General features: G+C 46.1%; 1 protein-coding gene across 10 annotated transcripts in view; it reads right to left on the bottom strand.

Moving 5' to 3' along the window:
* Positions 1–7056: 7056 nt before the first annotated feature.
* Positions 7057–23521, bottom strand: part of adgrl1a (adhesion G protein-coupled receptor L1a) — a 266475-nt gene continuing 250010 nt past the window's right edge. For 9 of the 10 annotated variants that reach the window (XM_061847086.1, XM_061847084.1, XM_061847087.1 and 6 more), the window contains 9 exons: positions 22634–22854; positions 22306–22372; positions 22004–22095; positions 20871–21039; positions 19258–19413; positions 17481–17577; positions 14644–14766; positions 9062–11011; positions 7057–7321 (listed from right to left, as the gene is read on the bottom strand). In XM_061847086.1, the coding sequence (XP_061703070.1) occupies positions 10113–11011; positions 14644–14766; positions 17481–17577; positions 19258–19413; positions 20871–21039; positions 22004–22095; positions 22306–22372; positions 22634–22854 (1824 nt within the window). In that variant the 3' untranslated portion in view covers positions 7057–7321; positions 9062–10112. The remainder of the gene's footprint in view (positions 7322–9061; positions 11012–14643; positions 14767–17480; positions 17578–19257; positions 19414–20870; positions 21040–22003; positions 22096–22305; positions 22373–22633; positions 22855–23521) is intronic. The other variant, XM_061847091.1, reaches the window with a different exon arrangement.

Raw genomic sequence — 23521 nt, 5'->3', positions numbered from 1 at the left:
ACAACACGTTTACACAGTCACAAAGTTAAAGAAGGGAGACATCCATCCATCCATCCATCCATCCATCCATTTTCTTTGCCGCTAATCCTCACAACGGTCGCGGGAGTGCTGGAGCCTATCCCAGCTGTCAACGGGCAGGAGGCAGGCTACACCCTGAACTGTCCATCCATCCATCTTCTTTGTTGCTTATCCTCACAAGGGTCGGGCAAGTACTGGAGTCTATCCCAGCTTCTAACGGGCATGAGGCGGGCTACACTCTGAACTGTCCATCCATCCATCTTCTTTGTCGCTTATCCTCACAAGAGTCGCGGGAGTGCTGGAGTCTATCCCAGCTGTCAACGGGCAGGAGGCGGGCTAAACCCTGATCTGTCCATCCATCCATCCATCCATCCATCCATCCATCCATCCATCTTCTTTGTCGCTTATCCTCACAAGAGTCGCGGGAGTGCTGGAGCCTATCCCAGCTGTCAACGGGCAGGAGGTGCGCTACATCCTGAACTGTCCATCCAACCATCCATCCATCCATCCATCCATCTTCTTTGTCGCTTATCCTCACAAGGGTCGCGGGAGTGCTGGAGCCTATCCCAGCTGTCAATGGGCAGGAGGCGGGGTACAGCCAACTGCAGGGCACATAGAGACAAACAGCCGCACTCACAATCACACCTAGGGGCAATTTAAAGTGTCTAATTAATGTTGCATGTTTTTGGGATGTGGGAACAAACCGGAGTGCCTGGAGAAAACTCACGCCGGCACGGGGAGAACATGCAAACTCCACACAGGGAGGGCTGGGATTAGTCCCGGGTCCTCAGAACTATGAGGCCAACCCTTTCTAGCTGCGCCACCGGGTCCGCTGAAATGAGATATTGTATGAATTTTTTTCCCCCAATTTGAAACAGTTTCCAGGTGTCTTAAAAATATATTTTTTCTTTGTCAGGCTGGTCATGTGGTATCGGTGCGGAGTGGTGGAAAAGTTTAACGAGCACAAAATGATGTATGTACAGGATCACGACCGATACCAGTATTTGGCGCATCCCTAGAATCATGCAAATGTCAAAGTACAGTAAGTCTTTCATTACCATGACGACTGGGGTGGGTACAGCGTGTAGCAAAATGAGGGCGACACTGTTTCCAATTATTAACATTGTTGCTACATTTTGGAACTTTTGCAACTGCAAATGAATGCCATTTATTGTTATCATACGATTGCGAATATGTATAAGAATGACCACAGCGATTGAATAAATGAAGTATGCAAACAGATTTCACATTCACAGAAGAGGCACTCCACCACCTAAGATTTGAGTATGGGCAGAAGCTAAGGCTGGGAACAGTAATTTATGCAAACTGCAGGTCTGCTTAACTTTTTTGGCTTTGACAATTTGTAGAGCCGCGATGACTCAATTCACAAAATCCAGGAAGCTTTGCTCAAAGGAAAGTTTTCTGAAATAGGCGGATAAAATTTGGGAATTACTGGTTGTTTAATTTCACATTTGATTGGTGGGCAGGTTACCCCCCCACCCCAAAAAAAAAAAAAAAAAAAAAAAAAAAAAAACAACACCTAAACAATAACCTTCAAACCTACTGGTATTCAAGCCATTAAGTTTTTTTTTTTTTTTTTCATAACAAATGCATGTCCCATGTACATACTGTTTACTATCACATGCAATTAGAGCATTTGGATGATTGTGTAAGGCAAAAAAAAAGAAACCCGTTTGATATTAGCTCTGTCGACTTGTGCAAAAATGATTATCCTATTTCTGATTTCGCCCTAATTTCTACTTTTCCAAATTGCCATTTTACAAAATTACATTTGTCTGCACGTACTTAGCTAAACAGCTAAGCTAAAAGGCTAAGGACCGCTTGAGCAAGGAATCGCGTTTTTTTGCACGATTTAGATAACAAATAAGCGTGCTTCAAATCAAAAATATCCCCCGCTAATTACGTGTGTAAAAATGAATGCTTAAAACGGACTCAAAAAAGATACTTAAGTGGCCGACAAGTTACCTTGTGTCAACTGACGAGGGGAAAACTTGACGTCGCCATACATCGGTTACCGCGGTGCATCCTGGGAAATGTAGTATTCGTGGCATAATAAACTACATCGCGAAAGTGCTTCAGCAAAATAAAATTAAAAAAATTAAAAATACAATTAAAATCGTTGGGAGTAGTATTTAAAATTAAATAGCTGATAAAATAACGGGCGACATGGTGGCATTGGCCTCACAGTTCTGAGGTCCTGGGTTCGATCCCAGCCCACCATGTGTGGAGTTTGCATGTTCACCCCATGCCTGCGTGGGTTTTCTCCAGGTGGGCACGCCGGTTTCCCTCCACATCCCAAAACTATGCAACATTAATTGGACACTCTAAATTCCCCGTAGGTGTGATTGTGAGTGCGACTGTTGTTTGTCTTTTTGTGCCCTGCGATTGGGTCAGGGTGTACCCCGCCTCCTGCCCGTTGACAGCTGGGATAGGCTCCAGCACTCACCACGAGCCTTGTGAGTATAAGCGGCAAAGAAAATGGATGGATGGATGTTCAAGAACTGCACCAAAAATAAGTAGCGCTCACTTTTGACTGACAGATGAGACATGAAATGACAAAAATGTTTGCTGACCTTCGTTGGTCGCGCGAATGCTCGGATGACGAATGTACAAACCTTCTTTTTATATCAGTTCCATCTCTGCCTTGTCATCGCTTTCAATGCAGAAATGTCATCCAAAATGTAAATCAGACGTAACATCCGTTGTGCGCTTGAAAGGAGGAGCGGTCTTGTTTTGGCCCCACGGATGCACAGCACAATGCCCTCGTAACCTGCAGGCCGGGCGCATGCATAAAACACGACCCTCGCGTTCGTCAGTCTCTTCATTTGTGTGAATTGAGAGCCTGGCGAGCTCCATGGAGTTTCCATGCATATCGCGGGCGCTGTAAAAAATTAATGGCACACACGAACGTCGAAGGCAATATCTTTACGATGCTACCAGAAAAACATGAGCTGTGTGTATGTATATATATATATTTCTTTATATGAATTATTTCTAGGTATTAGTTTGGAGACTTTGATGTGTACCTTTATAGACGGACGCATTTAGATGGATTTGAAAGGGGAGAAAATAACGAAGTAAGATCAAACTGTGACCGCGTGCGTCATTTACCGTTCGGGGCCGACGGCAGCAAGCTACGTTAGCGGTTAGCGCGTTTGCTTCACCGCTCGGAGGTTCAGGGTTTTGGAAGGTCCCCCGAGTGCTTGCGTGGCTTTTCTCCGGATCCTCTTGCTCACTTCCTCATTCTAAAAATACGCGCGTTAGCTTCACTGAAGCGTGTGAATTGTCCATAGGTGCGGGGAGTTGTAGCACGCTACTTTAGGAGCACGGCAATGTTCTTTTTGATCAGGAACAGGCACTTTTTGTTTTACGCTGCAGTACATCCAAAATCTATGTGGGTCGAAAAAGATCAATTTTTGAAAAATTTTGGACGCGCAGTCCTTAGTCCGAGCCTGTCTATCAAATATGGCGGCCTAGTGCTGTAAAAATCTAACAGCATCTTTGGCTTCATAGAGAAGGACACTCCCATTCGTCTGCCTCCAACAAAGCCCATTTATTTGAGCGCTTTCCATCCCAAGCGGTTCCTCCGATAACCTCCGCACCGCAAACCACCAAGTAAGAGTCATTTGATACAAAGCGCCGCATCCGTCTCCTTATCTTCGCGTGCAGCCTCGCCGCAAACGCAACCGGCCACCCCCTCGAGCCCGAACCCGGCCTACGGTTGCGCCACCGCTACCGACGCCTCTCGCACAAAGGACGGCTCCTCTTTTGATAGCGGGAGGAAATAATCAGTGGAGAAAAATCTCGGCGTATTTTGAGGTCATTTTGACCCCCTTGGGCCACTTGAAGGGTCGCACGATCTCACTCGCCATGATTTCAGGATGCAAAATGTGACGCCGCAGTCGCTTCGCAGACATCCAGAACTCCAAAGTACCTCTGCAGACTGAGTGGTTGTGTATTTTGGGAGCCCACAGCAAGTCTCGTGAGTACAGCTTCATAAGTCTACTGCATGCCATTGAGGGAGGTTCTGAGGACAAAATGACCGCCCGGTTCTTCTTCTGATGATAAGTTTTGAGTGGCTTTTCAGTGAACCCGTGCATATTCGGGGTTTGCCATAAATTTGCACGTACACAACATTTTTTGGGGGCCACTTATTCTTTCTTTTCTGGTCAGTTTCGTGCAAATAAATTTATTTGGCGACATTTATAGAATTTTGGTGTTGGATTCATGTGTTTTTCCTTTCGGCTCGTCCCGTACGGGGTCGCCGCAGCGTGTGATCTTTTTCCATCTTAGCCTATCTCGTGCATCTTCCCCTGTAACACCCACAGTCTTCATATCCTCCCTCGCAACATCCATTAACCATTTCTTTGGTCTTCCTCTCGCTCTTTTGCCCATCCAGCTCTCCAGAGAGCTCCATCCTCAGCAACCTTCTATCAACATACTCACTCGCTCGCCTCTGGACATGTCCAAACCATCTACGTCTGCTCTCTCTCACCTTGTCTCCAAAACGCCCAACTTTGGCTGTCCTTCTAATGACCTAATTTCTAATCCTAACCAACCCGCTCACTCCGAGCGAGAACCTCAACATCTTCATTTCTGCCACCTCCAGTTCTGCTTCCTGTCCACCGTCTCTAATCCGTCCATCATGGCCGACCTCACCACTGTTTTATAGACTTTGCCCTTCATCCTAGCGGAGAGTCTTCTGTCACATAGAACACCAGACACCTTCCGCCAACTGTCCCACCCCGCTTGGACCCCGTTTCTTCACTTCCTTACCACACTCACCACTGCTCTGGATTGTTGACCCCAAGTATTTGAAGTCATCCACCCTCGCCATCTCTTCTCACTGTAGCCTCACGATTCCCCCTACACCCCTCTCATTCACGCACGTATATTGTGTTTTACTTCGGCTAATCTTCATTCCTCTCCTTTCCAGTGCGTGCCTCCATCTTTCTATATGTTCCCCCGCCTGTTCCCTGCTGAAGGATAATGTTGTTGCTTTATCTTCCTCTTCACTTTAAGCACTTTTCTGCTATTTTGTGGCATCTATATTCAACTACTAAAGCCTTTTAGTGGGGGCGTCAATTATTTGTGCATCCCCATATAGCACCTGAAGCTGAAATGATCTTTTCTGCTTTGTGGGTTATGTTGCACTAGTGCATAATTATATGATGAGGAACGTTCGGGATTTCTTTTCAAACCCTGGCAGAGGAAATTTGGACACCCGCAATTACACTCCCGATTATTCCAGCCGTCTCCTTGTCGACTGCAAGCTTTTTTCTCTTTTCGAGAGGTTCATGAGACATATGGCGACTCCTCGGTCCAAAAGGAGGCCAAATCTAAGTGAAGTGAAACATCGACATGCTTTTCCCCCCTTGGCTTGAACAAACTTTGAAGTCACGTTCCAGTACATGGTAGAGAACAGCCATCCATCCATTTTCTTTGCCACCTATCCTTACAAGGGTCACGGGGAGTGATGGAGCCTATCCCAGCTGTCAACGGGCCAGAGGCGGAGTACACCTTGAACTGGTTGCCAGCCACTCGCAGACCACATGGAGACAGAGAACAGCCGCACTCACAATCACACCTAGGGGCAATTTAGAGTGTCCAATTAATGTTGCGGCTTTTCGGAATGTGCGAGGAAACCGGAGTACCCAGAGGAAACCCACACAGGCGAGGCCAGGATAGAACCCAGGTCCTCAGAACCGTAAGGCAAACGATCTAACCAGTCAGTCCTGGTAGGGAACATTAAAATAAATATATATATTATTATTTAAAAAAAAAGAGCAAGGCCCAATGCTGTACTACAAAATGAGTACATCAGCTGTACAATCAGAGGTTTGAAATGAAGGAAAGTCTCTCAGGTCACAAAAACAAAAACAAAAAACTCATCCAACTGCGTGGGTCGCAGTCTTCCTTCTGTATAATCATCATCATTGAGCTCAGTATGCGCAGCCTCTGTTTATTGGGATATTAATCCGGGATAAACAAAGCTTTTGACAAAACAAATTAACGTGCCTCAATAGAAAGCACGGCGCTAATGGAGTCTACCGAGACTGATATTAAAAAAGCGGTTGTCGAGACTAACGGAGGAACGGGAGCTCGGGAAGGTGCTGGGAAAGACAAAATCAGGCCCAAGGTGCCTAAACGGTGTTTCACCCCGAGCTCTGGAGATCAGCGTCAGCACATCATAACAGAGGAGCTAATTGTGGTGATTATGCTCATAATTAGACTGCAGATGAGGAGAGCTGTTTTCAGCCGCCACATTTACTAAACGTGCATATGAAAGCTTTGCTTTTGTGATGTCGCACCGGAGCTCCTTTGCAATGTAAAAAATTCGGCCCGCTTCATTTTTCAAGGCGCTGCGCCATTTGCTTGCGACTATCTTATAAGGCATCACAAACGTACGTATGGTGGCGCAAGGCCATGTTTTGGCAAAACCTTCATTTTTTAATTATTTACAAGCCGCTCAGATTTTGGGGCTTAAAAAAAAAAAAAGTCTCAGAGTGGTTCAGAAAACGGATGGATGGAAAATCCTGGAAATTTTTTTCCAATAAATTGACATTAAAAGAAAAAGGTTCAAATTTACTAGAATAGTTGTGAGACTAAAATTCAAGTTATAATTTTGCCCAAACCAAGTTATTGCAATATTTTTCCAAGTACCATTTTTTTGTTTTGTGAAAACCTTGTCATAATATGAAAAGGGGGTTAAAAAAAAGTTAAAATTATGTAAAAATAAAGCTGCGGTTTTGCAAGAATGAAGCGCTATTTTAAAAACTACTTGTAATATTACAAGAAAATTGGTATGATTTTAAAAAGAGTTGCAACGATAACAGTTGGAATGAACTTCTGAAGAGAAATCGCAATTGGCGGTTTATCACCATATAATTTTTTACTCATGAGTCATTCTGTCTCAACAGGAAATGCATCTATTTCCTCTTTATGATTCATTTATTTGACCCCCCTCCCCCTGAAAAAAAAAAAGACCAGGATGACAATGACAATGCTAAGAATGAATAAGATGCAAATGAATATTTCAGTAAGAGCAAAAACTACAACAACAACAAAATAAAGCATGGTAATAAAACGGCACACCAAACTGGGAAGTTGGCGCTTAAAGGTCGCCGAGATTGCAGTTGGAGACGTTCTAAGGGTGACACCTCAATTACCAAAGATGAGTTGGTACTGGAACCACTTCCTCCTTTTTGGTCACCTGATCGCACCTCAGAGTACCCAAACGGTCTTCTTCAAAATGTGTGTCAGGCTTTTAATATGGTACTTCCTGAAATAGAGAGAGAGAAAAAAATGTCTACAAGAAATGAATGAACCGCTATGACAGAAAAACATCCCTATTATTATTTGATGGTTTTATAGTGCCGGGGAAATTTTGTTTTTTGTCCATAATCTAATATAACATGGCCTAGATCAACAGGAAATTAGATTAATTACACTTATGACTGTAGCAATTTTAAAATGTACTGGTTTATTTAAAAAAAAAAAAAATCACAATAATGCTGAGTGCAATTTTTCTTGCAAAAATTTCTACATTTTAGTTTTACGAGTTACCTCAGGTGGGGGTGCTAGTACAGACTCCTTCAAAATGTTAATGGCACACATCGGCGCAGATTACAGCCAATCAAAATTCACAAAATTTCACAGAAAAAAACCCCCACATTTGTAGGTTTTACACAAAGCATAATAATACATCAATTATTATGTTTTGCAATAATAGTTGATTTTTTTTATAGCGTAGCTGCGGATGAAAGTGAAGCTTGTGCGCAAAATGTATGGATGGCGTGCGTTCAAATGTACAGGAGCCCGCGAGCCTTTTCGAAAACATCCACACTTGCTTTTGTCGGCCACTTTTTAGCAACTTGCTTCTTCACTAGCTTTTAATCCATCTTTTCATTGATTGATAAAGCACAATATAGTGGATCCCCGCATACTCGTACTTTTCTTTTTTTTTGGTTTTTCTTTTCAGTTTTTTGGAGGGGTGGAGGGGGTGACCGGGCGCGAGGCAACCAGTTGACCCACACCTTCCTCTGCACCCGGACTTGTCCCGGTAGTGACTATTTTTTCTTCCTATTAAGCAATATTACGCCCCGATCATGGCTCCAAAGAAGGCAAGTGGAAGTGCTGGTGCTGAACAAAGGAAAGGGGTGCGAAAAACCGTCGACTTCAAGAAGGATTTGATAGCCGACTATGAATCCGGCGTGTCTTGGTGAGGAAGGGATTTGTGCCAAAGCGAGAAATCTGTGTACAGATTTAAAAAGAAAAGACCTGAGTCTAGTTCCTGAGGGGCGAGTCACCCCCACCGAAGACATTTGAAACAGTTGATTGTTTTGCATTGCTTGTTTCTTTTGTTCCATTAACCCTACCACTAGTTGAGAGTTAAATTTTTTGTACGTTAATTTCTGTGCAAATAAAAAACAATGTCTGTTTCTCCACCCCCTGCACTTTTGTTAATAAAAAAAGGTTTACAAGGCTGGGGACCGAGTCGCTACAGATCCGGCAATGCACTCCCGGCCTAGCATACTCTCCTACTAAAGCATATATTTTAAGCAAAAAATAAATATATTTCTGAAATGATTTAATTGTATAAAGTATTTAAACTATACATGCATTTCTACTTTGCAGTATATTATCGAGGAAAGCTAAAAAAAAAAAAAAAAAAACGCATTATTTAATTTTCCATTAATTGTAATGGGAAAATGCGCTTTGGATTTCAGGCCTTCTGGAACGGATTGTGGTCGAGAACCGAGGCACCACTGTATTTGTTATTCCCGGTCCAACGCCAACCAACAGGCTTGCTATTGAGGGCGTCCATAGATCGAATCGCTCATTGTGCCAGGATAAGTCGGCAAGACGGCAACTCGTTTTTATCCGGCGGTCCGGTCCAATCCGCTATGCTCCACGACACTTACCAAAATAACGTTAGGGTCAGAAACTCCCCAAAAAAGAAAGATTTTATTTTTCTCTTTTGTTGCAAGTACAAGAAGTCATTTCTCAATGCGTCTCTTACGTTTTGTTGCTTTTGATCATCCGGCTGTCGTCCCTTATTTATTTACACAGCAGGAATGAAAGCGGAATCACGCTGCGGTTCTCGTATGTACACGTACGTTTATAGTGTTGTCTGTCACAACCACACACAGGAGACAAAAGTCCACTTCGGCTGGCTAGGCTCTAATACAGCAAGTACAGGAGGAGCGCGGGGGGGGGGGGGGGGGGGGGGGGGGAAGAGCGCGGCACCCTCACAGGGATGCAAATCCAAGGTCAACTCAATGAATATTTAGCGAAAAAACCAAAGCAAGGCAGTCATGTTTTGAAAATGCCTAAAAGCAAACAGGCAGAAGGGGCGGCGGGTGAAAAGGTTCTGGGAGGGAAAACGGGCCACCTCCACCTCTGATCCAGGAAAAGAAGGCAAACTCGTCTCAATCGTCTTCAACTGAAGGTGGAGAACTCGTTTCACGCGTCACGTTCGATAATGAGCACTTCTGGACGTGTTTGTGTATGTGTGTGTTGTGTTTTCTGTTGTTCTGTTCTGGCTCAATAATCGAGATTTTTTTTTTTTGGCAACAACGACGAGCTTTCCTTTGAAACTTTTTTTTTTTTTTTGCTCCTAACGGCGTACTAGACTCAACGCGTCTCCACAGCTAACTAGCAAATGATGCCCGCTCGGTACGAAAAGGGCAAACGACTGAGCCAAGACGAAATGATAGTCTCGTCTACAGAAACATTACAGAACTTTTGTGTGAGCAACGCTTTGAGCGATTCGAACGGGGGGAGGTGGGGGGGGGGGTCGGTGTGGCCGGGGGGGCGGTACATTCAGAGTGCTGGACTTGGCCTTAAGGTACCAAAGGAACCGGGTAGGACTCGGTTTGGATCGATGCTCCTTTAAAAGTCAAAGGCGTCTTCCGGGGACCTGAAGGTCACTCTGTTTGCTTCTTCTATCGGTTTCGGTCGAAGTTAAGAGAAAGAAAGGCAACCAAACAAGCAGGAAGTGGACCGGCGCGAGGGCGACGTAGGCTAGGAGGCAACTCCGGCCTTCACTCGAGTCCCCAAACTTCCTGCGGTCACAGGCTGGTGACCAGCTGCATCTGTCCGTCGCCCTCGTTGTGGGAGGCCTCCTGAGCCGGGTGCGCGTGGTCTCCGCTCGGCCTCCTGGGCCGGGCCTGGTAGAAGGTCTGCATGGGGGCGCCGCGAGAGCCCAAGGCGGGCCTCCCGGAGCTGTAGTACAGTTCTTCGGGAGGCTGGGCCGATCGCGGCACCACCTCCAGGGGTTCGGGACTGCTGTCCGGGTAGGGCGAGTCTCGCAGGTTGGTGATGCTGGTGTACAGGGAGTCCCGGGCGGGCGAGTCCGGCGCTCTGCTGCCCGCCTGCCCGCTCGAACTCTGACCGCTGCGGCCGAGACTCTCGGTGAGGTCGGCCGTGTAGCTCTCCGACTCCTCCGGGTCGCTCTGGTAGAGGACGGACTGGGCTTGCTGTAAGAGCAGGGGCTCCTCCAGAGCTTTGTAGAGCAGCTCCACATCCTGCGGCGTGCGCTGCCTGCCATCCATCAGAAAGTCGTCATCGTGCTCGCCCGACTCGGGCCCGGCAGGTCCCCGAGGGTGCCCGCCGGCCAGGCTCACGCACACCCTGTCCCCGCCGTCGCCCCCGCCCACGTTCCCTCCCCCGGGGCCCCCGCCTCGCAGGTTGTTGTGGACCAGCTCGGAAATGATCATCTTCTCGAAGGCCGCCGCGTCTGAGAGATTCCGCCGGACGCCTCCGCCGCCGCCCAGCGTCTCCGAGCCGCGTGGGTTGAGGAGGGGCGGGGGACTGTCTCCGCCCGCGCCACCGCCACTCAGGAAGTCACAGCTGCCGCCGCCGCCGCCGCCGCCCCCTGGACCGACCCGCAGGGAGTAGCTGTTGTTGAAGTTGCCGTTCAGCGGCAGGGTCTCCATTCCGCAGGGGTCGCGGGCCTTGGATGTGATCTCTGGATCCAAACAAAGGACACGAACCAGTTTGGACGTTACGACCTCGGCAGCGGAATCTCCGAACCCTTAAGCACAAACGTCAGGCGCGTACACACTTACTTGGGTCTCGAAAAGTTCCTGTCCGTTCGAGGGAAGGCAAAAGGGAAGCAGATGTAATAAAAGACGGGCCGTGTCATTTAATGCATCATTAACTTGATCAATTCATTTTTAAAGATTTTTAAATGGCCCCCATTAATGGAATGAAAAATCAGACTCTTTAGCCATCTCTGCATCTCTTTCGCGGGAATGAACTTTCCAATTTGAGCTCCGATTTATGCCGAAATGGATATTAAAAAAATACATATATATACATATGTACATGGCGGCAGGGTGGTTCAGCTGGTAAAGCGTTGGCCTCACAGTTCTGAGGTCCCGGGTTCGATCCCGGCCTCGCCTGTGTGGAGTTTGCATGTTCTCCCCGTGCCTGCGTGGGTTTTCTCTGGGAACTCCGGTTTCCTCCCACATCCCCAAAACATGCAATATTAATTGGACCCTCTAAATTGCCTCAAGGTGTGATTGTGAGTGTGGCTGTTTGTCTTGATGTGCCCTGCAATTGGCTGGTGACCAGTCCAGGGTGTACCCTGCCTCCCGCCTGTTGACACCTGGGATAGGCTCCAGCACTCCCCACGACCCTTGTGAGGATAAGCGGTGAAGAAAATGGATGGACATATGTACATTTGTTTTTGGCTTTTCTTCAACATTCTTTGCATTTGATCTTTGGAGCGTGCTGACCGCAAATACGAAATATTTGACATTACATATTTCCCTCCTGCCTGTGTGTGAGCTGATTTTATTTATTTTATTTTTATATTTCATAACCACATCAATTAAAGGTAACAAAAAGCTGCGCAGCTCGCGGCAGCACATTGATGCAGCCTTCCACTGTAATTAGACATTGTAACCAAGCGCTCCCCTCGCCTCTAAAGCTGTCTGCTGCTGTCAGGCTTCGACGTATTCGTCGGGCCGAGCGCTGAAATATTTAACAGAGACGCCGCCTCGCATTTCAGCCGATGGACGGGGGCCAACGTGTTTATTGTGTGAGTCCACCGGCAATGAAGCCAGAATGTCAAGAGTTCAGTCCAACTGCTCTTGACGTGCCACTCGCAGCCACTTGGGGGCAGTGCACGCTATCTGGTCATTGCTATGATACGATGCGATGTGCTCGCCGTCTTCATTTTAATTCTTGATTTGGAATTTTGCACGGCCACAACAAACATCCATCCATCCATTCATTTTCTTTGCCACCTATCCTTACAAGTGCTGGAGCCTATCCCAGCTGTCAAAGGGCAGGAGGCGGGGTACACCCTGAACTGGTCGCCAGCCAATCGCAGGCCACATAGAGACAAACCGCTGCACTCACAATCACACCTAGGGGCAATTTAGAGTGTCCAATTAATGTTGCATGTTTTTTTTTTGGGGGATGTGGGAGGAAAGCGGTGTGCCCGGAGGAAACCCACGCAGGCACGGGGAGAAGTATGCAAACTCCACACAGCCAGGTCTGGGATCGAACCCGGGACCTCAGAACTGTGAGGAAAACGCTTTCCAGCAACGCCACCGTGCCGCCCACAACAAACATAAAATCTGAATTATAGTGGCAAAAAAAACCCCAAAAAAACAAAACATTATGCTGTGCTCATCACAATTATGACATTATTGAACAATGATAAAATATTATTTAACGCATTTAACCTCGGGAACGTATTAAGACGACTGTCTTGCGGGAATGAACGCAATTTTGAACATCAGATTTTATGTTGAAATTGCTGTGATAAAGAGCATAAATAATAAAAGTTTGAATAGGTGCGCTGATTTCGGGGGTTTGATTTAAATAAAAGAAACCTTTGCCAAAGTTAATTGAACCAAGGAGCATTTATTTCGAGGCGGCGTTCCTGTTTGTATTCACGCCGATTGATTACCCGCTTCGCAACGGGACGCGTGTCCCCACGTGATTCCTGGCAGTCAAAGTCGCGGCGAAACTTCACTCGTCAGATTGCGATTCGAGACGAGGACAGATGGCAACGTCAGGCTGTTTGTTTTGCGAAGCCTGCTTGGATCCGTCTGACGGTTAACGCACACTGAGAAAGCAACATAAAGGGAGGGAGGGAGGGAGGGGGGGTCGGTGAGCATGTATTATGTGGAAAATGAAGAATGTTTTGAAAGGTTTACGGGGATGGCAGACTTGCTTTCTGAATGTTCTGAACTCCTGCTTTCACGTCAGAACGAGTGGACAAACAAAGGAAGTGACATACCATCAATGCATTGTGTAGCACTGTATATGTAGTGTAGTATACCGCACTAAATTTGAATATATTTTTTTAAACATCAAAAAGCCAAACAGATAGATTCACTACACGCAGACTTAAATATTAAATTGGTGTATTTATCTTTTGATGATTACACAAAAAGCCAGACTTGAACAAATTTGACAATCACAGAATAAACATCCATCCATTTTCTTAGCTGCTTATCCCCACAAGGGTCGCAGGGAGTGCTGGAGCCTTTCCCAGCTGTCAACGGGCATTAGACGGGGTCCACCCTGAACTGGTTGCCAGACAATCGCAGGGCACATCGAGACAAACAGCTGCACTCACAATCACATCTACGGGCAATTTAGAGTGTCCAATTAATGTTGCACGGTTTTTTTTTTTTGGAATATGGGAGGAAACCGGAGTGCCCGGAGGAAACCCACGCAGGCACGGGGAGTACATGCAAACTCGGGACCTCAGAACTGTCAGGCCAACGCTTTCCAGCTGACCTAACGTGCCGCCACAGAATGAACAATCCCAAGAAATTTTTGCATATAGAAATAAAGGGGGATTTGGCCTCCTTAAAAGTAGTTTTCACTTTTTGAAAGTACGGAGCCCCTAAAGGGACCTACGAAAAAAAAAAACACTTATTGGTTTCTCATTGTAATGAGAAACTTTCTCATTGTAACAAGTAAGTTTCTCATTGTAATGAGTAACTCGTCCATTGCATGTGTGCATGTATAAAATACCCTTATTCTGGAAGCTACCGCTAGCAGGTAAATAGGCTACGACTACCTGGAACGCAGGAAGCTAGCGCTAGCAGGAAAATAAACTACGACCCACAGGTAACCGTTTTTCAAAACTTATTGTAATGAGTAACTTACTCATGAGTAAATTACTCATTACAATGAGAAAGTTACTCATCACAATGAGAAAGTTAGTCATTACAATGAGTAAGTAATGAGTAAGTAACTCATTACAATGAGAAACCAGTTACATTTTTACCCCCAATCCCCCTTTATGGGCTCCGTATGAAAGGAATTACCCACTCACACTGTTGAAAAAAAATTGCTTAATAGTATTCCGAAACTTTTCAGCAATATTCATAAACCTTTCAACAATATTCCAATGTATTGCGATGCACCTGTATCCTCCATCTGCGCCGCATGCTCCTGCATATTTGCATCCGCATCCCGAAATCTTACAGATACTGGCCAAGTGTTGCGGCATAATCGCACCCAACTTTCAGCACGTTATGGTCGACTAAAAATATTCTTTAGTTTTTCAACCCCAAGCGCACACTTTTATCTACATATACATAAACGTGTGTGTGTAGTAGGACGAACCGGTGGAGTTGAAGATGCCAGGTGAGGGCGGGGTGAAGCTTTCAGCCAGCAGCGTGTTGTAAGGGGACGTGCCACTGCGGGTCTGCAGCACCGGGTTCGCCAGAAGGTGGTTGCCCATGGCCGCTGTAATATTCCCCCCCAAAAAAACAACCCATACATAATCATAAATGGGCTGTTTGCATCAAACGCATGCAAATCAAGCCCAGTCAATGTCGCTGGGTAATAACACCAGAAATGACACAAATGTTTACAGTTGCTCCAAAGGGGCTGTTTTTGTTATGGGGGTGTTTTATGGAGACATTTCACAGCTTCATGATTGTAACCTTTGAGTAAAATAAAATAAAAAAAAAAAAAAAAAAAACAACAGTCAAAAGGCAAAGTCGCTGTTTGCCGTTATTGCCATTTGTTTTCTGTTGGCTCTCAACAGTGCAGACAGGATGGGGTGGGGGGAGGGGGGAGGGTTGAATGTGGGGAACAGTAATGCATGCCATTATGTAGTCCCGGAGTGCAGCCATTGAAACACAGTTAATTTTGCACAGAAAATGTGAATGCCACCAAAAAGACAAATAGAAGCGAGGACGCGGTGGGAAAAAAGGCCCGAGGCAAACGCGAGCAGAAATGCCATGAAATTAAAAACAGGACAGCATGACGGAGAGCGCGCAGACGCTAAGTGCGGGCTGCAGGTACGGCCCGCCCAAGCCTTCGTCACGTGGAAAATAAAAAGAAGCGCTCACGCTCGGCTATTTATTCATCATTTCCCCCTCCCTCCCTCCGTCAAAGCCTCTGGCAAAGCTCGCCGCCCGCTTTCTACTTTTGCTGGCTTGTTCTCTTATGTCGCTTCAACCACATTTTCATACCTCCTCTCGCCAGGCATTATTTTTTATTTTTTTTCACGGCGGCAAACACCACCAAATTAATGTGGATACGCTCACTGTGATGTCCTCGTAGGAATATCCGAGCTACCGGATTGAAGTGCGGGGAGAAAGTAGGGCAAAGGACTTCATTTGCGTGTGCGCGTCGGGAGCACCTTGTTTCCGGGACACGCCAGAAATTGTTGTGCATCACAAGCACAGTCAAGTGTTAAAATCAAAGAGATGAAGAGGCATCGTAATTGGGGCTCCCGTTTTGTTTTGGCAGATCACATTTTATCCATCTCGGTACTTCAGGGTGGCGTAAAAGTGAGCGGCTACCGCCGACGTGCACTGCGGTGATGACAAAAAGTTATTGCGATTCGGTTTGGGTTTTGTACTTCAGAGAAATCTAAGCTCGTCCAGAAGATTGGATGCTGTGAGTAATATTGTAAGATCACCCGGGAGGGTCCCAGAGTGGGAATCAAACCTTCATCAATTAGGCTTGTGGAAGATATATTTCTGCAGGTGTGTATAAAATAAAAAATTGCCAGCGATTTCTTTAGAGTAATTTGCAAAACAAAGGAGAACCCGCTAGCTAGCACCAGCTCTATAGCACACTATTTATTTCACTCTCAAATTTGTCATTCAAACAAGCAACAGCAAAATCTGTGCATTGGCCAGTCTCTTTAACTTCGTTTGAATTTCCACCACGTCTATTTTAGAATCAGTTCACTGATCGAAATGAAATTTACGGCCACCGTTCTGTCAAATGTTCCCTAGAAGCTGCGCACCTGCGCAATTGCGCACATGAAAACTGATAAAGCCCAGTGAACCACAGCCTTTAAAACACGGCACCAGTGGTCTCTAACAAGCTGCTGCTTGGCCACACCATGCCACAAACTCTATTTCCCTGTTTACCTGACACCGCCCACCTCCCCGCTCTTAAAGGGGTACACTCATAATTACAAACACCGCCCACCACCGGGGCTTTCGTGAGACGTAGAGCAAAGACGAGTTCGAGGTGCTGCTTATGATTACTCTAGATGATAATGGCAAAAGTTAAAACAAAAAAGATATGCTCTTGTTTTCATGAATGTTGGAGTATGTGAATAATAATAATAATAATAATGGAAGAAAAAGTGGTGAAACTGGACGAGATTTTCTATTTTTTGAGTGAGAAAGGTCTGGTCTGAAGCCAAGGAGAAAGTGCAGGATGAGATGGTGTATAATGTTAAAATTCCACCATGGCGCAGCCTGATCGAGGATGAAAGCACAGACAATACACTGCACAAAAAGCTAATTCTGTATTTTAAAAATAGGAGACCTCATAACATTAACCTTAAAACTGTTTGGGAGCATCATTCAACTTTCAACATGCATTGCGAAAGATATTCTGCAAGCAATAATTCAGTTTTGCACCAAGAAAAACAGACGTGGATATCATTGTGGGTTAAAAAAAAAAAATGAAACAAAGTTGGATGCGACATTTCAAATTTACAATTCATAGTTGGCTTGGTTTGGTTAGCAATGTATTTTTTGTTTGTTGACATTTTCATTGTAAGTTTGCAAAAACACAAAATTGTTCTTAAAAGTGTTTTGATGGGAATGTAAATGCTGTAATCTGAATCTTTGAATGAGGCATGTAACTTCAATGGATGACACTGATCTGACCACAGTGCGTCGGTCTGACGTTGCTCACGGTGGCCAAAGGGGGCGCTCACGGGCTTAGTGTGTTTGCCCAGACACGTAAGAAATTAGAAGGAACGTTGGTTCTGTCTCTACGCCATTTAGCCCCTTTTGTCCTTCGCTTTCCCTTGGCCGAACAAAATTGCTCCGGAAGGGTTTACGATGAAGCGCTCGTGATGCTACGGTTTTTAAGTTTTGTAGTCACGGTACAAGCTAAAAAAGCCTTTGTGACGCGCTACTAAATTTCCATCGGCGTCCCGTACACAAGGGCGGCGCGGCGCCAACGGAGGGAAAACTCACCGCGGTTGAGCGTGGGCGTGCTGTTGATATCCCCCGCCATGAAGGAAGACTCCATCTGCTTCCGAACCGTGTCGTTCCACATGCGGCGGATCCGACTCTGAGGGAAAGAGCGGCGCGGCGTGAGAAAAAAAAAAAAAAACACGTAAGTGTGTAGCGGTTTGGGGTGGGGGTGAAAGATTTCCCGCTCAGCGGGGATGCTGTAATCACAACTGCAGGCTTTGCTATAAGGAAAACAAAGAAAACAAGCCACACAAAGAGGCGATTTCACGTCGTCAAGAGGGGGCCAAATGACGACGTGATGTGCAAGACATGATTGCAGTTGCTGATCTATTCCCACTATGAAAAAGAGTTGATCGCCTGCTATTTCGGCACATTGCCTGATTGTTGCCTCGAAACGGTGCTCAACTGTACGGCAGATGGAGACCAAACGACACCTTTGTCAAGGAAAACGTCTGGCTTACGCGCATTTAATTAACATCACACGAAATTGGACATTGCACAATCTAATCAGATTCGATGCAATAATCTTTATGTTTGGACTGACGCGCATTATTCGGAACAACTTTGCGTATGTGCTGAGTTTAAGACCATAATATCCATCTAGCCATCCATTTTCTTTTGCCGCTTATCCTCACGAGGGTCGCGGGGAGTGCTGGAGCCTGTCCCAGCTGTCAACGGGCGGGAGGCAGGGTACACCCTGAACCGGTCGCCAGCCAATCGCAGGGCACATAAAGACAAACAACAGTCGCACTCACAATCACACCTAGGGGCAATTTAGAGTGTGCAATTAATGTTGCATGTTTGTGGGATGTGGGGGTAAACCGGAGTGCCCACCCCGAGAAAACCCACGCAAACTCCACACAGGTGGGGACGGGATCATACCCGGGTCCTCAGAACTGTGAGGCTAAAGCTTTACCAGCTGACCACCGTCCCATCACAATAATATCTCCCACCTAATCAACAACAAAAAATAAAATTATTTTGAAAACAACAATTACATTGCTTAACAACACAATGCTAATTATTTAAAAATAATAATACAAAACAATTCTTCTAATGTATTCAGTTTTTTTAATTGAAGTAAGGATAAAATAAATAAATGATACTGCATATTAACGTTTCACAAGTAAAAGTGATAAAGTGGATGTAAAAAAAAAAAGAACAGTAATTTTCATGGATTAAAAAAATAATGTATCATATTTTTGTATTGGACCAAACATAGAAAAATGTGACGTGTCCCTTCCAACCAACAAATGACTGTAATGACAATTACAATAATGATCATCTACTGTGCATTGTTCTTTTACATTTAATGATAATGGAAAAAAAAGACCTAATTAATGAAGAGATTATAGTACCGCGTATCATTGTTATACCATGTAAAAAAATCTGAATTTAAAGTAAATAATTTGTAATGCAATTGTAATATAAGATCAATTTCGATACAGTTCTATTGTGAAGGGCGTACCTAATGACGTGGCCACTGTGTCTATCTGGCAAAAAGTTAAACGGGGTGCTAAAATGCAACACGGCTGGCGAGCAAAAAAGGGCTCCTATATTTTCAAGGTGATTTTTCCTGTTATGACTCAAAATTTGCTCGCAAAAATAAAGGCCGACGAATCCATCCCTTTCAGGTCAAACACAATAACACACGTAAGAGACACTTCATTTGTGCACAATTTCCGCGCTCAGCGGGGGACGGATGAGGCCCGGCGGACGTGTAAAAAGGTTAAAAAAACAAAACGCGTCACGCGCAAAGCGTCCGTCTCGGCCGCACCTGTCTGTGAACCGCCGCGTGGCGGGCTTGGCTGCCGCTGTAGTAGCGGTTGTTGGCGCGCAGGCCCGAGTTCTTCATGGCGCCGTGGGAGCTGCCGGCGGGCGTGCGGCTGCAGCAGTACGAGTGACGCAGGCACTTACTGTACTCCTTGTGGACCTGCAACACGCAAATCAGAATCCAAAAACAATCAAGCCGTGGTCGCACGGGTGTCAGACTCGAGGCTGGCTGCATCGGTTTTTCGGGCCCGCTCAAACGGATGAAATATGTCCGCTGTTTATTCCTCTGCGGATTTTGTTCTTTTCATTTTGGTTGAAAGTCCGGAACAACTATGTTAGTTGCATGCTTGAAAATTTGTTTTTTTTCACCTTTGGACTCTCGATCATCCATCCATTTTGTTTGCCGCTTATCCTCACAATTTAGGGTGTCCAATTAATGCCGCACGCTTTTGGGATGTGGGAGGAAACCGGAGTGCCCGGAGAAAAGCCACGCAGGCACGGGGAGAACGTGCAAACTCCAGACAGGTGGGTCTGGGATCGAACCCGGGACCTCAGAACTGTGAGGCCACCGCTTTTCCAGCTGAAGAAAGGAGCGCAATGTATGTGGACTACAACTCCACATAGTCCATAGGCGTGAATGTTTTGATTGTTTTGTTTTTCTTCTTCTTCTTTGTCTCTGTCGCGTGACCTGCGATTGGCTAGCAAACGGTCCAGGGTGGAGCCCACTTCAGGCCACTGTTGCCAAAATGTGACGTTTGCAAAACCACGCGAGGGTACGAAACCAGACAACGTGCCGGGCCGTGATTGCCGTGGACGCCCGGTGGGATCTTTAATCTGACTATTGGTTATCATCCCAATGGCTCACACATTTTGATCTAGTTTGTTTCCGTCCATCCATCCATCCATCCATTCATTATCTACCGTTTTTCCAGGTCGGGTCGCGGCGGAAGTAGCTTCAGCAGGGATCCCCAGACTTCCCTTCCCCCAGCCACTTCTTCCAGCTCTTCCGGAGGGATCCCGAGGTGTTCCCAAGCCAGCCGAGAGACATGGTCTCTCCAGCGTATCCTGGGTCGTCCTCGGTGTGTCCGGGCTCTCCCTTAGAGAACGGGCGAGAAGCTCGGTCATCCGGGAGGGGCTCGGTGTCGAGCCGCTGCTCCTCCGCATTGAGAGGGGCCAGATGAGGTGGCTGGGGCATCTGATTCGGACGCCTCCCTGGTGAGGTGTTCCGGGCATGTCGCATCGGAAAGAGACCCCGAGGACGACCCAGGAAAGCTATCACGATGGAACATTTATTGAGCAGCAGTTTAGCCAACTGGTGCCTCCCCTCCGCTGACGCCGACTCGAAAAACTGGACCAAGGCGAGGAAGCTTCATCCGACGTGCTCCAAAACTGCCCGCTGCCCACATTTTATCCGTAGTCAGCCTCGACGAACACGAAGGCCAAATTTTGTAGCGTGCCTTTGAGACCTCAGCAACCCCATCATTGAAAACCCGTGAGAAAACTTAGCAAGACTTGAATCCGAAGGAAAAAAACCTGCCCCAAATCCCAAGGATGCAGTCGGTTTGCAGCAAAACGGGGCTGCCGTGAACGACGCGTCAATGGCGCCTCATCGAGTACCTTCTTCTGAAGAGCGCAGTGGAAGATGAAGATGAACATGCCCTGGAAGGCGTTGAAGGTGGTGAAGAGGTACGCCATGATCAGCGAGTTCTCGTTGATGAACATCAGGCCGAACGCCCACGTCAGCCCCAAAAGGAAGAGCAGGGTGATGGCCCCCAACACCCAGGACCTGGAAGACAGTGTCAAGTCATCACACTTTTTCTTGCGCGACTTATTTCAAAAGAACACCAAAATTGTGAGAAGAATATGTCATTCTCTGATTTGTAAAGGTAAGGAAGTGATTTATTTTTTTGAAATTTTACAAAGGGTTCACTTCTTGTGTGACAACCAATATTAAAAAAAAAACAGATGCAACTTCTTACAACTGCTTCTACAGTTCCAGAATATTTCCAATAATCTTTCCCATTTGAAATTAATAGTGAGTACATGAATCCGTTTTAGCCTCCCCTCCAATTTTTATAAAAAAAAATAATAATAGTACTATATAGTATCATACTTTAAAAACCTACAGTAATAATTAAATACAATGTATTCAAATGAACAGTTTATCCCTTATGATTAAGTGTGGCTCATTCTGGTGAATGCGCCATGGCCACCAGAGGGCAGCGTAATACTGCCATACAGATATAGATGGTGAAGTCTACATGTGTTGCTGCACCGTTGTTCAAACCTCCGTTGCTCGGAGGGTTATAACAGTACAACCTTTTATTCAGTAGCCTTTTAAGGAATTTTGCTTCGTGTGGTAGCATTAAGCTAGCAGAAAGTACAGCTGTGTGATGATTTCATATCCATTTGTGTGCAAAATTCTTTTGTTAGAAAATAATGTTCAACTGGGAGTGGGAAAAAAGACCTGCAAGTGTATTTTGGAGGACTCCTTCATTATGTGCCAAAGTGCCGGTGATTGTGAGTTGAGTGGAATTCAACTCGACCATGTACTGTAAGGCTTCTAGCTCCAGTTTTCCACCGCAAATCCGAGCAAAATATCGACTGAGTAACTACTTGTATCTTGAAACACTCGTTTTGTATTTCTGTATTTCCCTTTGTGAAAAACAAATCCATTCCTCAGCATTACGTCCGCCCTTAACGGTGAAAACACGACAAAATTAAAAACTCGAGCTAAAAGTCCATCTCACTTGATGCTATCCAGGCGGCTGGAGTCAGGCTTGAGCGCCGATGAATTTCGAATCATCTTGTGTAAAGTGATCATCAGCAGAACCAGGTTGAGCTAAGACAAAAAAAAAAAAGAAAAAGAGAGAAAGAGAGAGAGGGGAAAAAGACCAATCAAATAAAAGCGCAGCGGAGCGTGCAGCCAAGCGCCCGCCTTTGCACTCTCCGTAACCTCGATAAAAGTGCCACCAGACGCTCTTCAGGTTCGGCTGCGCAATATCGAGAAGCGCGCGAGAGAGAAAGTGCTGGCATACAGTAAAGCTAATACCATAATAACAAATGAAACGGGTCCAATGAAGCTCCAGATGAAGTAGTTATCCACCCGCAGCCAGCATCTGGAGTGGCACACAGAGGAGGAGGGAATTAGACCCAAGTGCGCTCAGACACAGTCACACACTATTTGTCTGTCTCGGCGGATTATAATGTGAAGGCTAAAATCATCAGGCTTTTGGCTAAGTGCGTTCACGGAGGCCGGTCTGCGGGGACGCGTGGGATATTACACTCCCTGCCGGGGGTACTTCTCAATCAGCAGGTGCCAAAAAGGAAAAGGAACAAAAAAAAAAAGAGAGGGAGAGAAAGCCCGTCGCGGCACGTACGCTTTCTTGGTCCCGTAGCTCCTGTAGTCGATGGCCGCCGAGATGCCCACCACCAGCGCGGGGAAGCAGTAGCCGCACAGGTAGTAGTACTTTTTGCGGGAGTACTCGCTCTCAAACACCTCCACCAGCATGAGATAGAGCTGCACGCCCTCCAGACACATCCACGAGAAGGCGGCCAAGAAGAAGAAATGGAGGAGTCCGGCGAAAATTGGACAGGCGATCTGAAGCGGGGGGGGGGGGGGGGGGTTCAGACGAAGAAGAGAGGAGATGGACGAGGGAGGAAAGTTCAGGTGGAGAGGACAGAAAAGAGGCAAAACTATCAACTAGTGCAAGAAGTTTGGTTCGGGTTAGAGGAGGGGGGAACAAAAAAAAAAAAAAAAAAAAAAAAAAAAAAGGAGAAACCTGCCTCACTTAAATCAAACTTTGAGGTCATAACTTCACACACGTCATCATGCTCATTTTTTGAGTGACACCGCATTCATGGGGGTGCAGTTCATAATTAGTTGCAGTTCATTGTATTGCTTCCCCCCCCCCAAAAAAATCAACCTTATCACAACCAATCCAAAAAACGTCCGCATTTTATATCGCCATCGTGCACCCATCCATCGATCTTCTTAGCCACTTATCCTCACAAGGGTCGCGGGGAGCGCTGAACTGGTTGCCGGCCAATCGCAGGGCACCTTGAGACAAACAGCTGCACTCACAATCACACCTAGGGGCAATTTAGCGTGTCCAATTCACGTTGTGGGAGGAAAACCGGAGTTCCCGGAGAAAAACCACACAGGCACGGGGAGAACATGCAAACTCCACACAGGCGGGGCTGGGAACTGTGAGGCCAACACTTTACCAGCTGATCCACCGTGCCACCTGCCAAGATGAAGAGTTTTC

The sequence above is a fragment of the Syngnathoides biaculeatus genome, chromosome 16, assembly GCF_019802595.1.
Source record: "Syngnathoides biaculeatus isolate LvHL_M chromosome 16, ASM1980259v1, whole genome shotgun sequence".
NCBI lineage: Eukaryota > Metazoa > Chordata > Actinopteri > Syngnathiformes > Syngnathidae > Syngnathoides > Syngnathoides biaculeatus.
The sequence above is the reverse complement of the archived record's forward strand: the minus strand, read 5'-3'. Positions and strand labels throughout refer to the sequence as shown.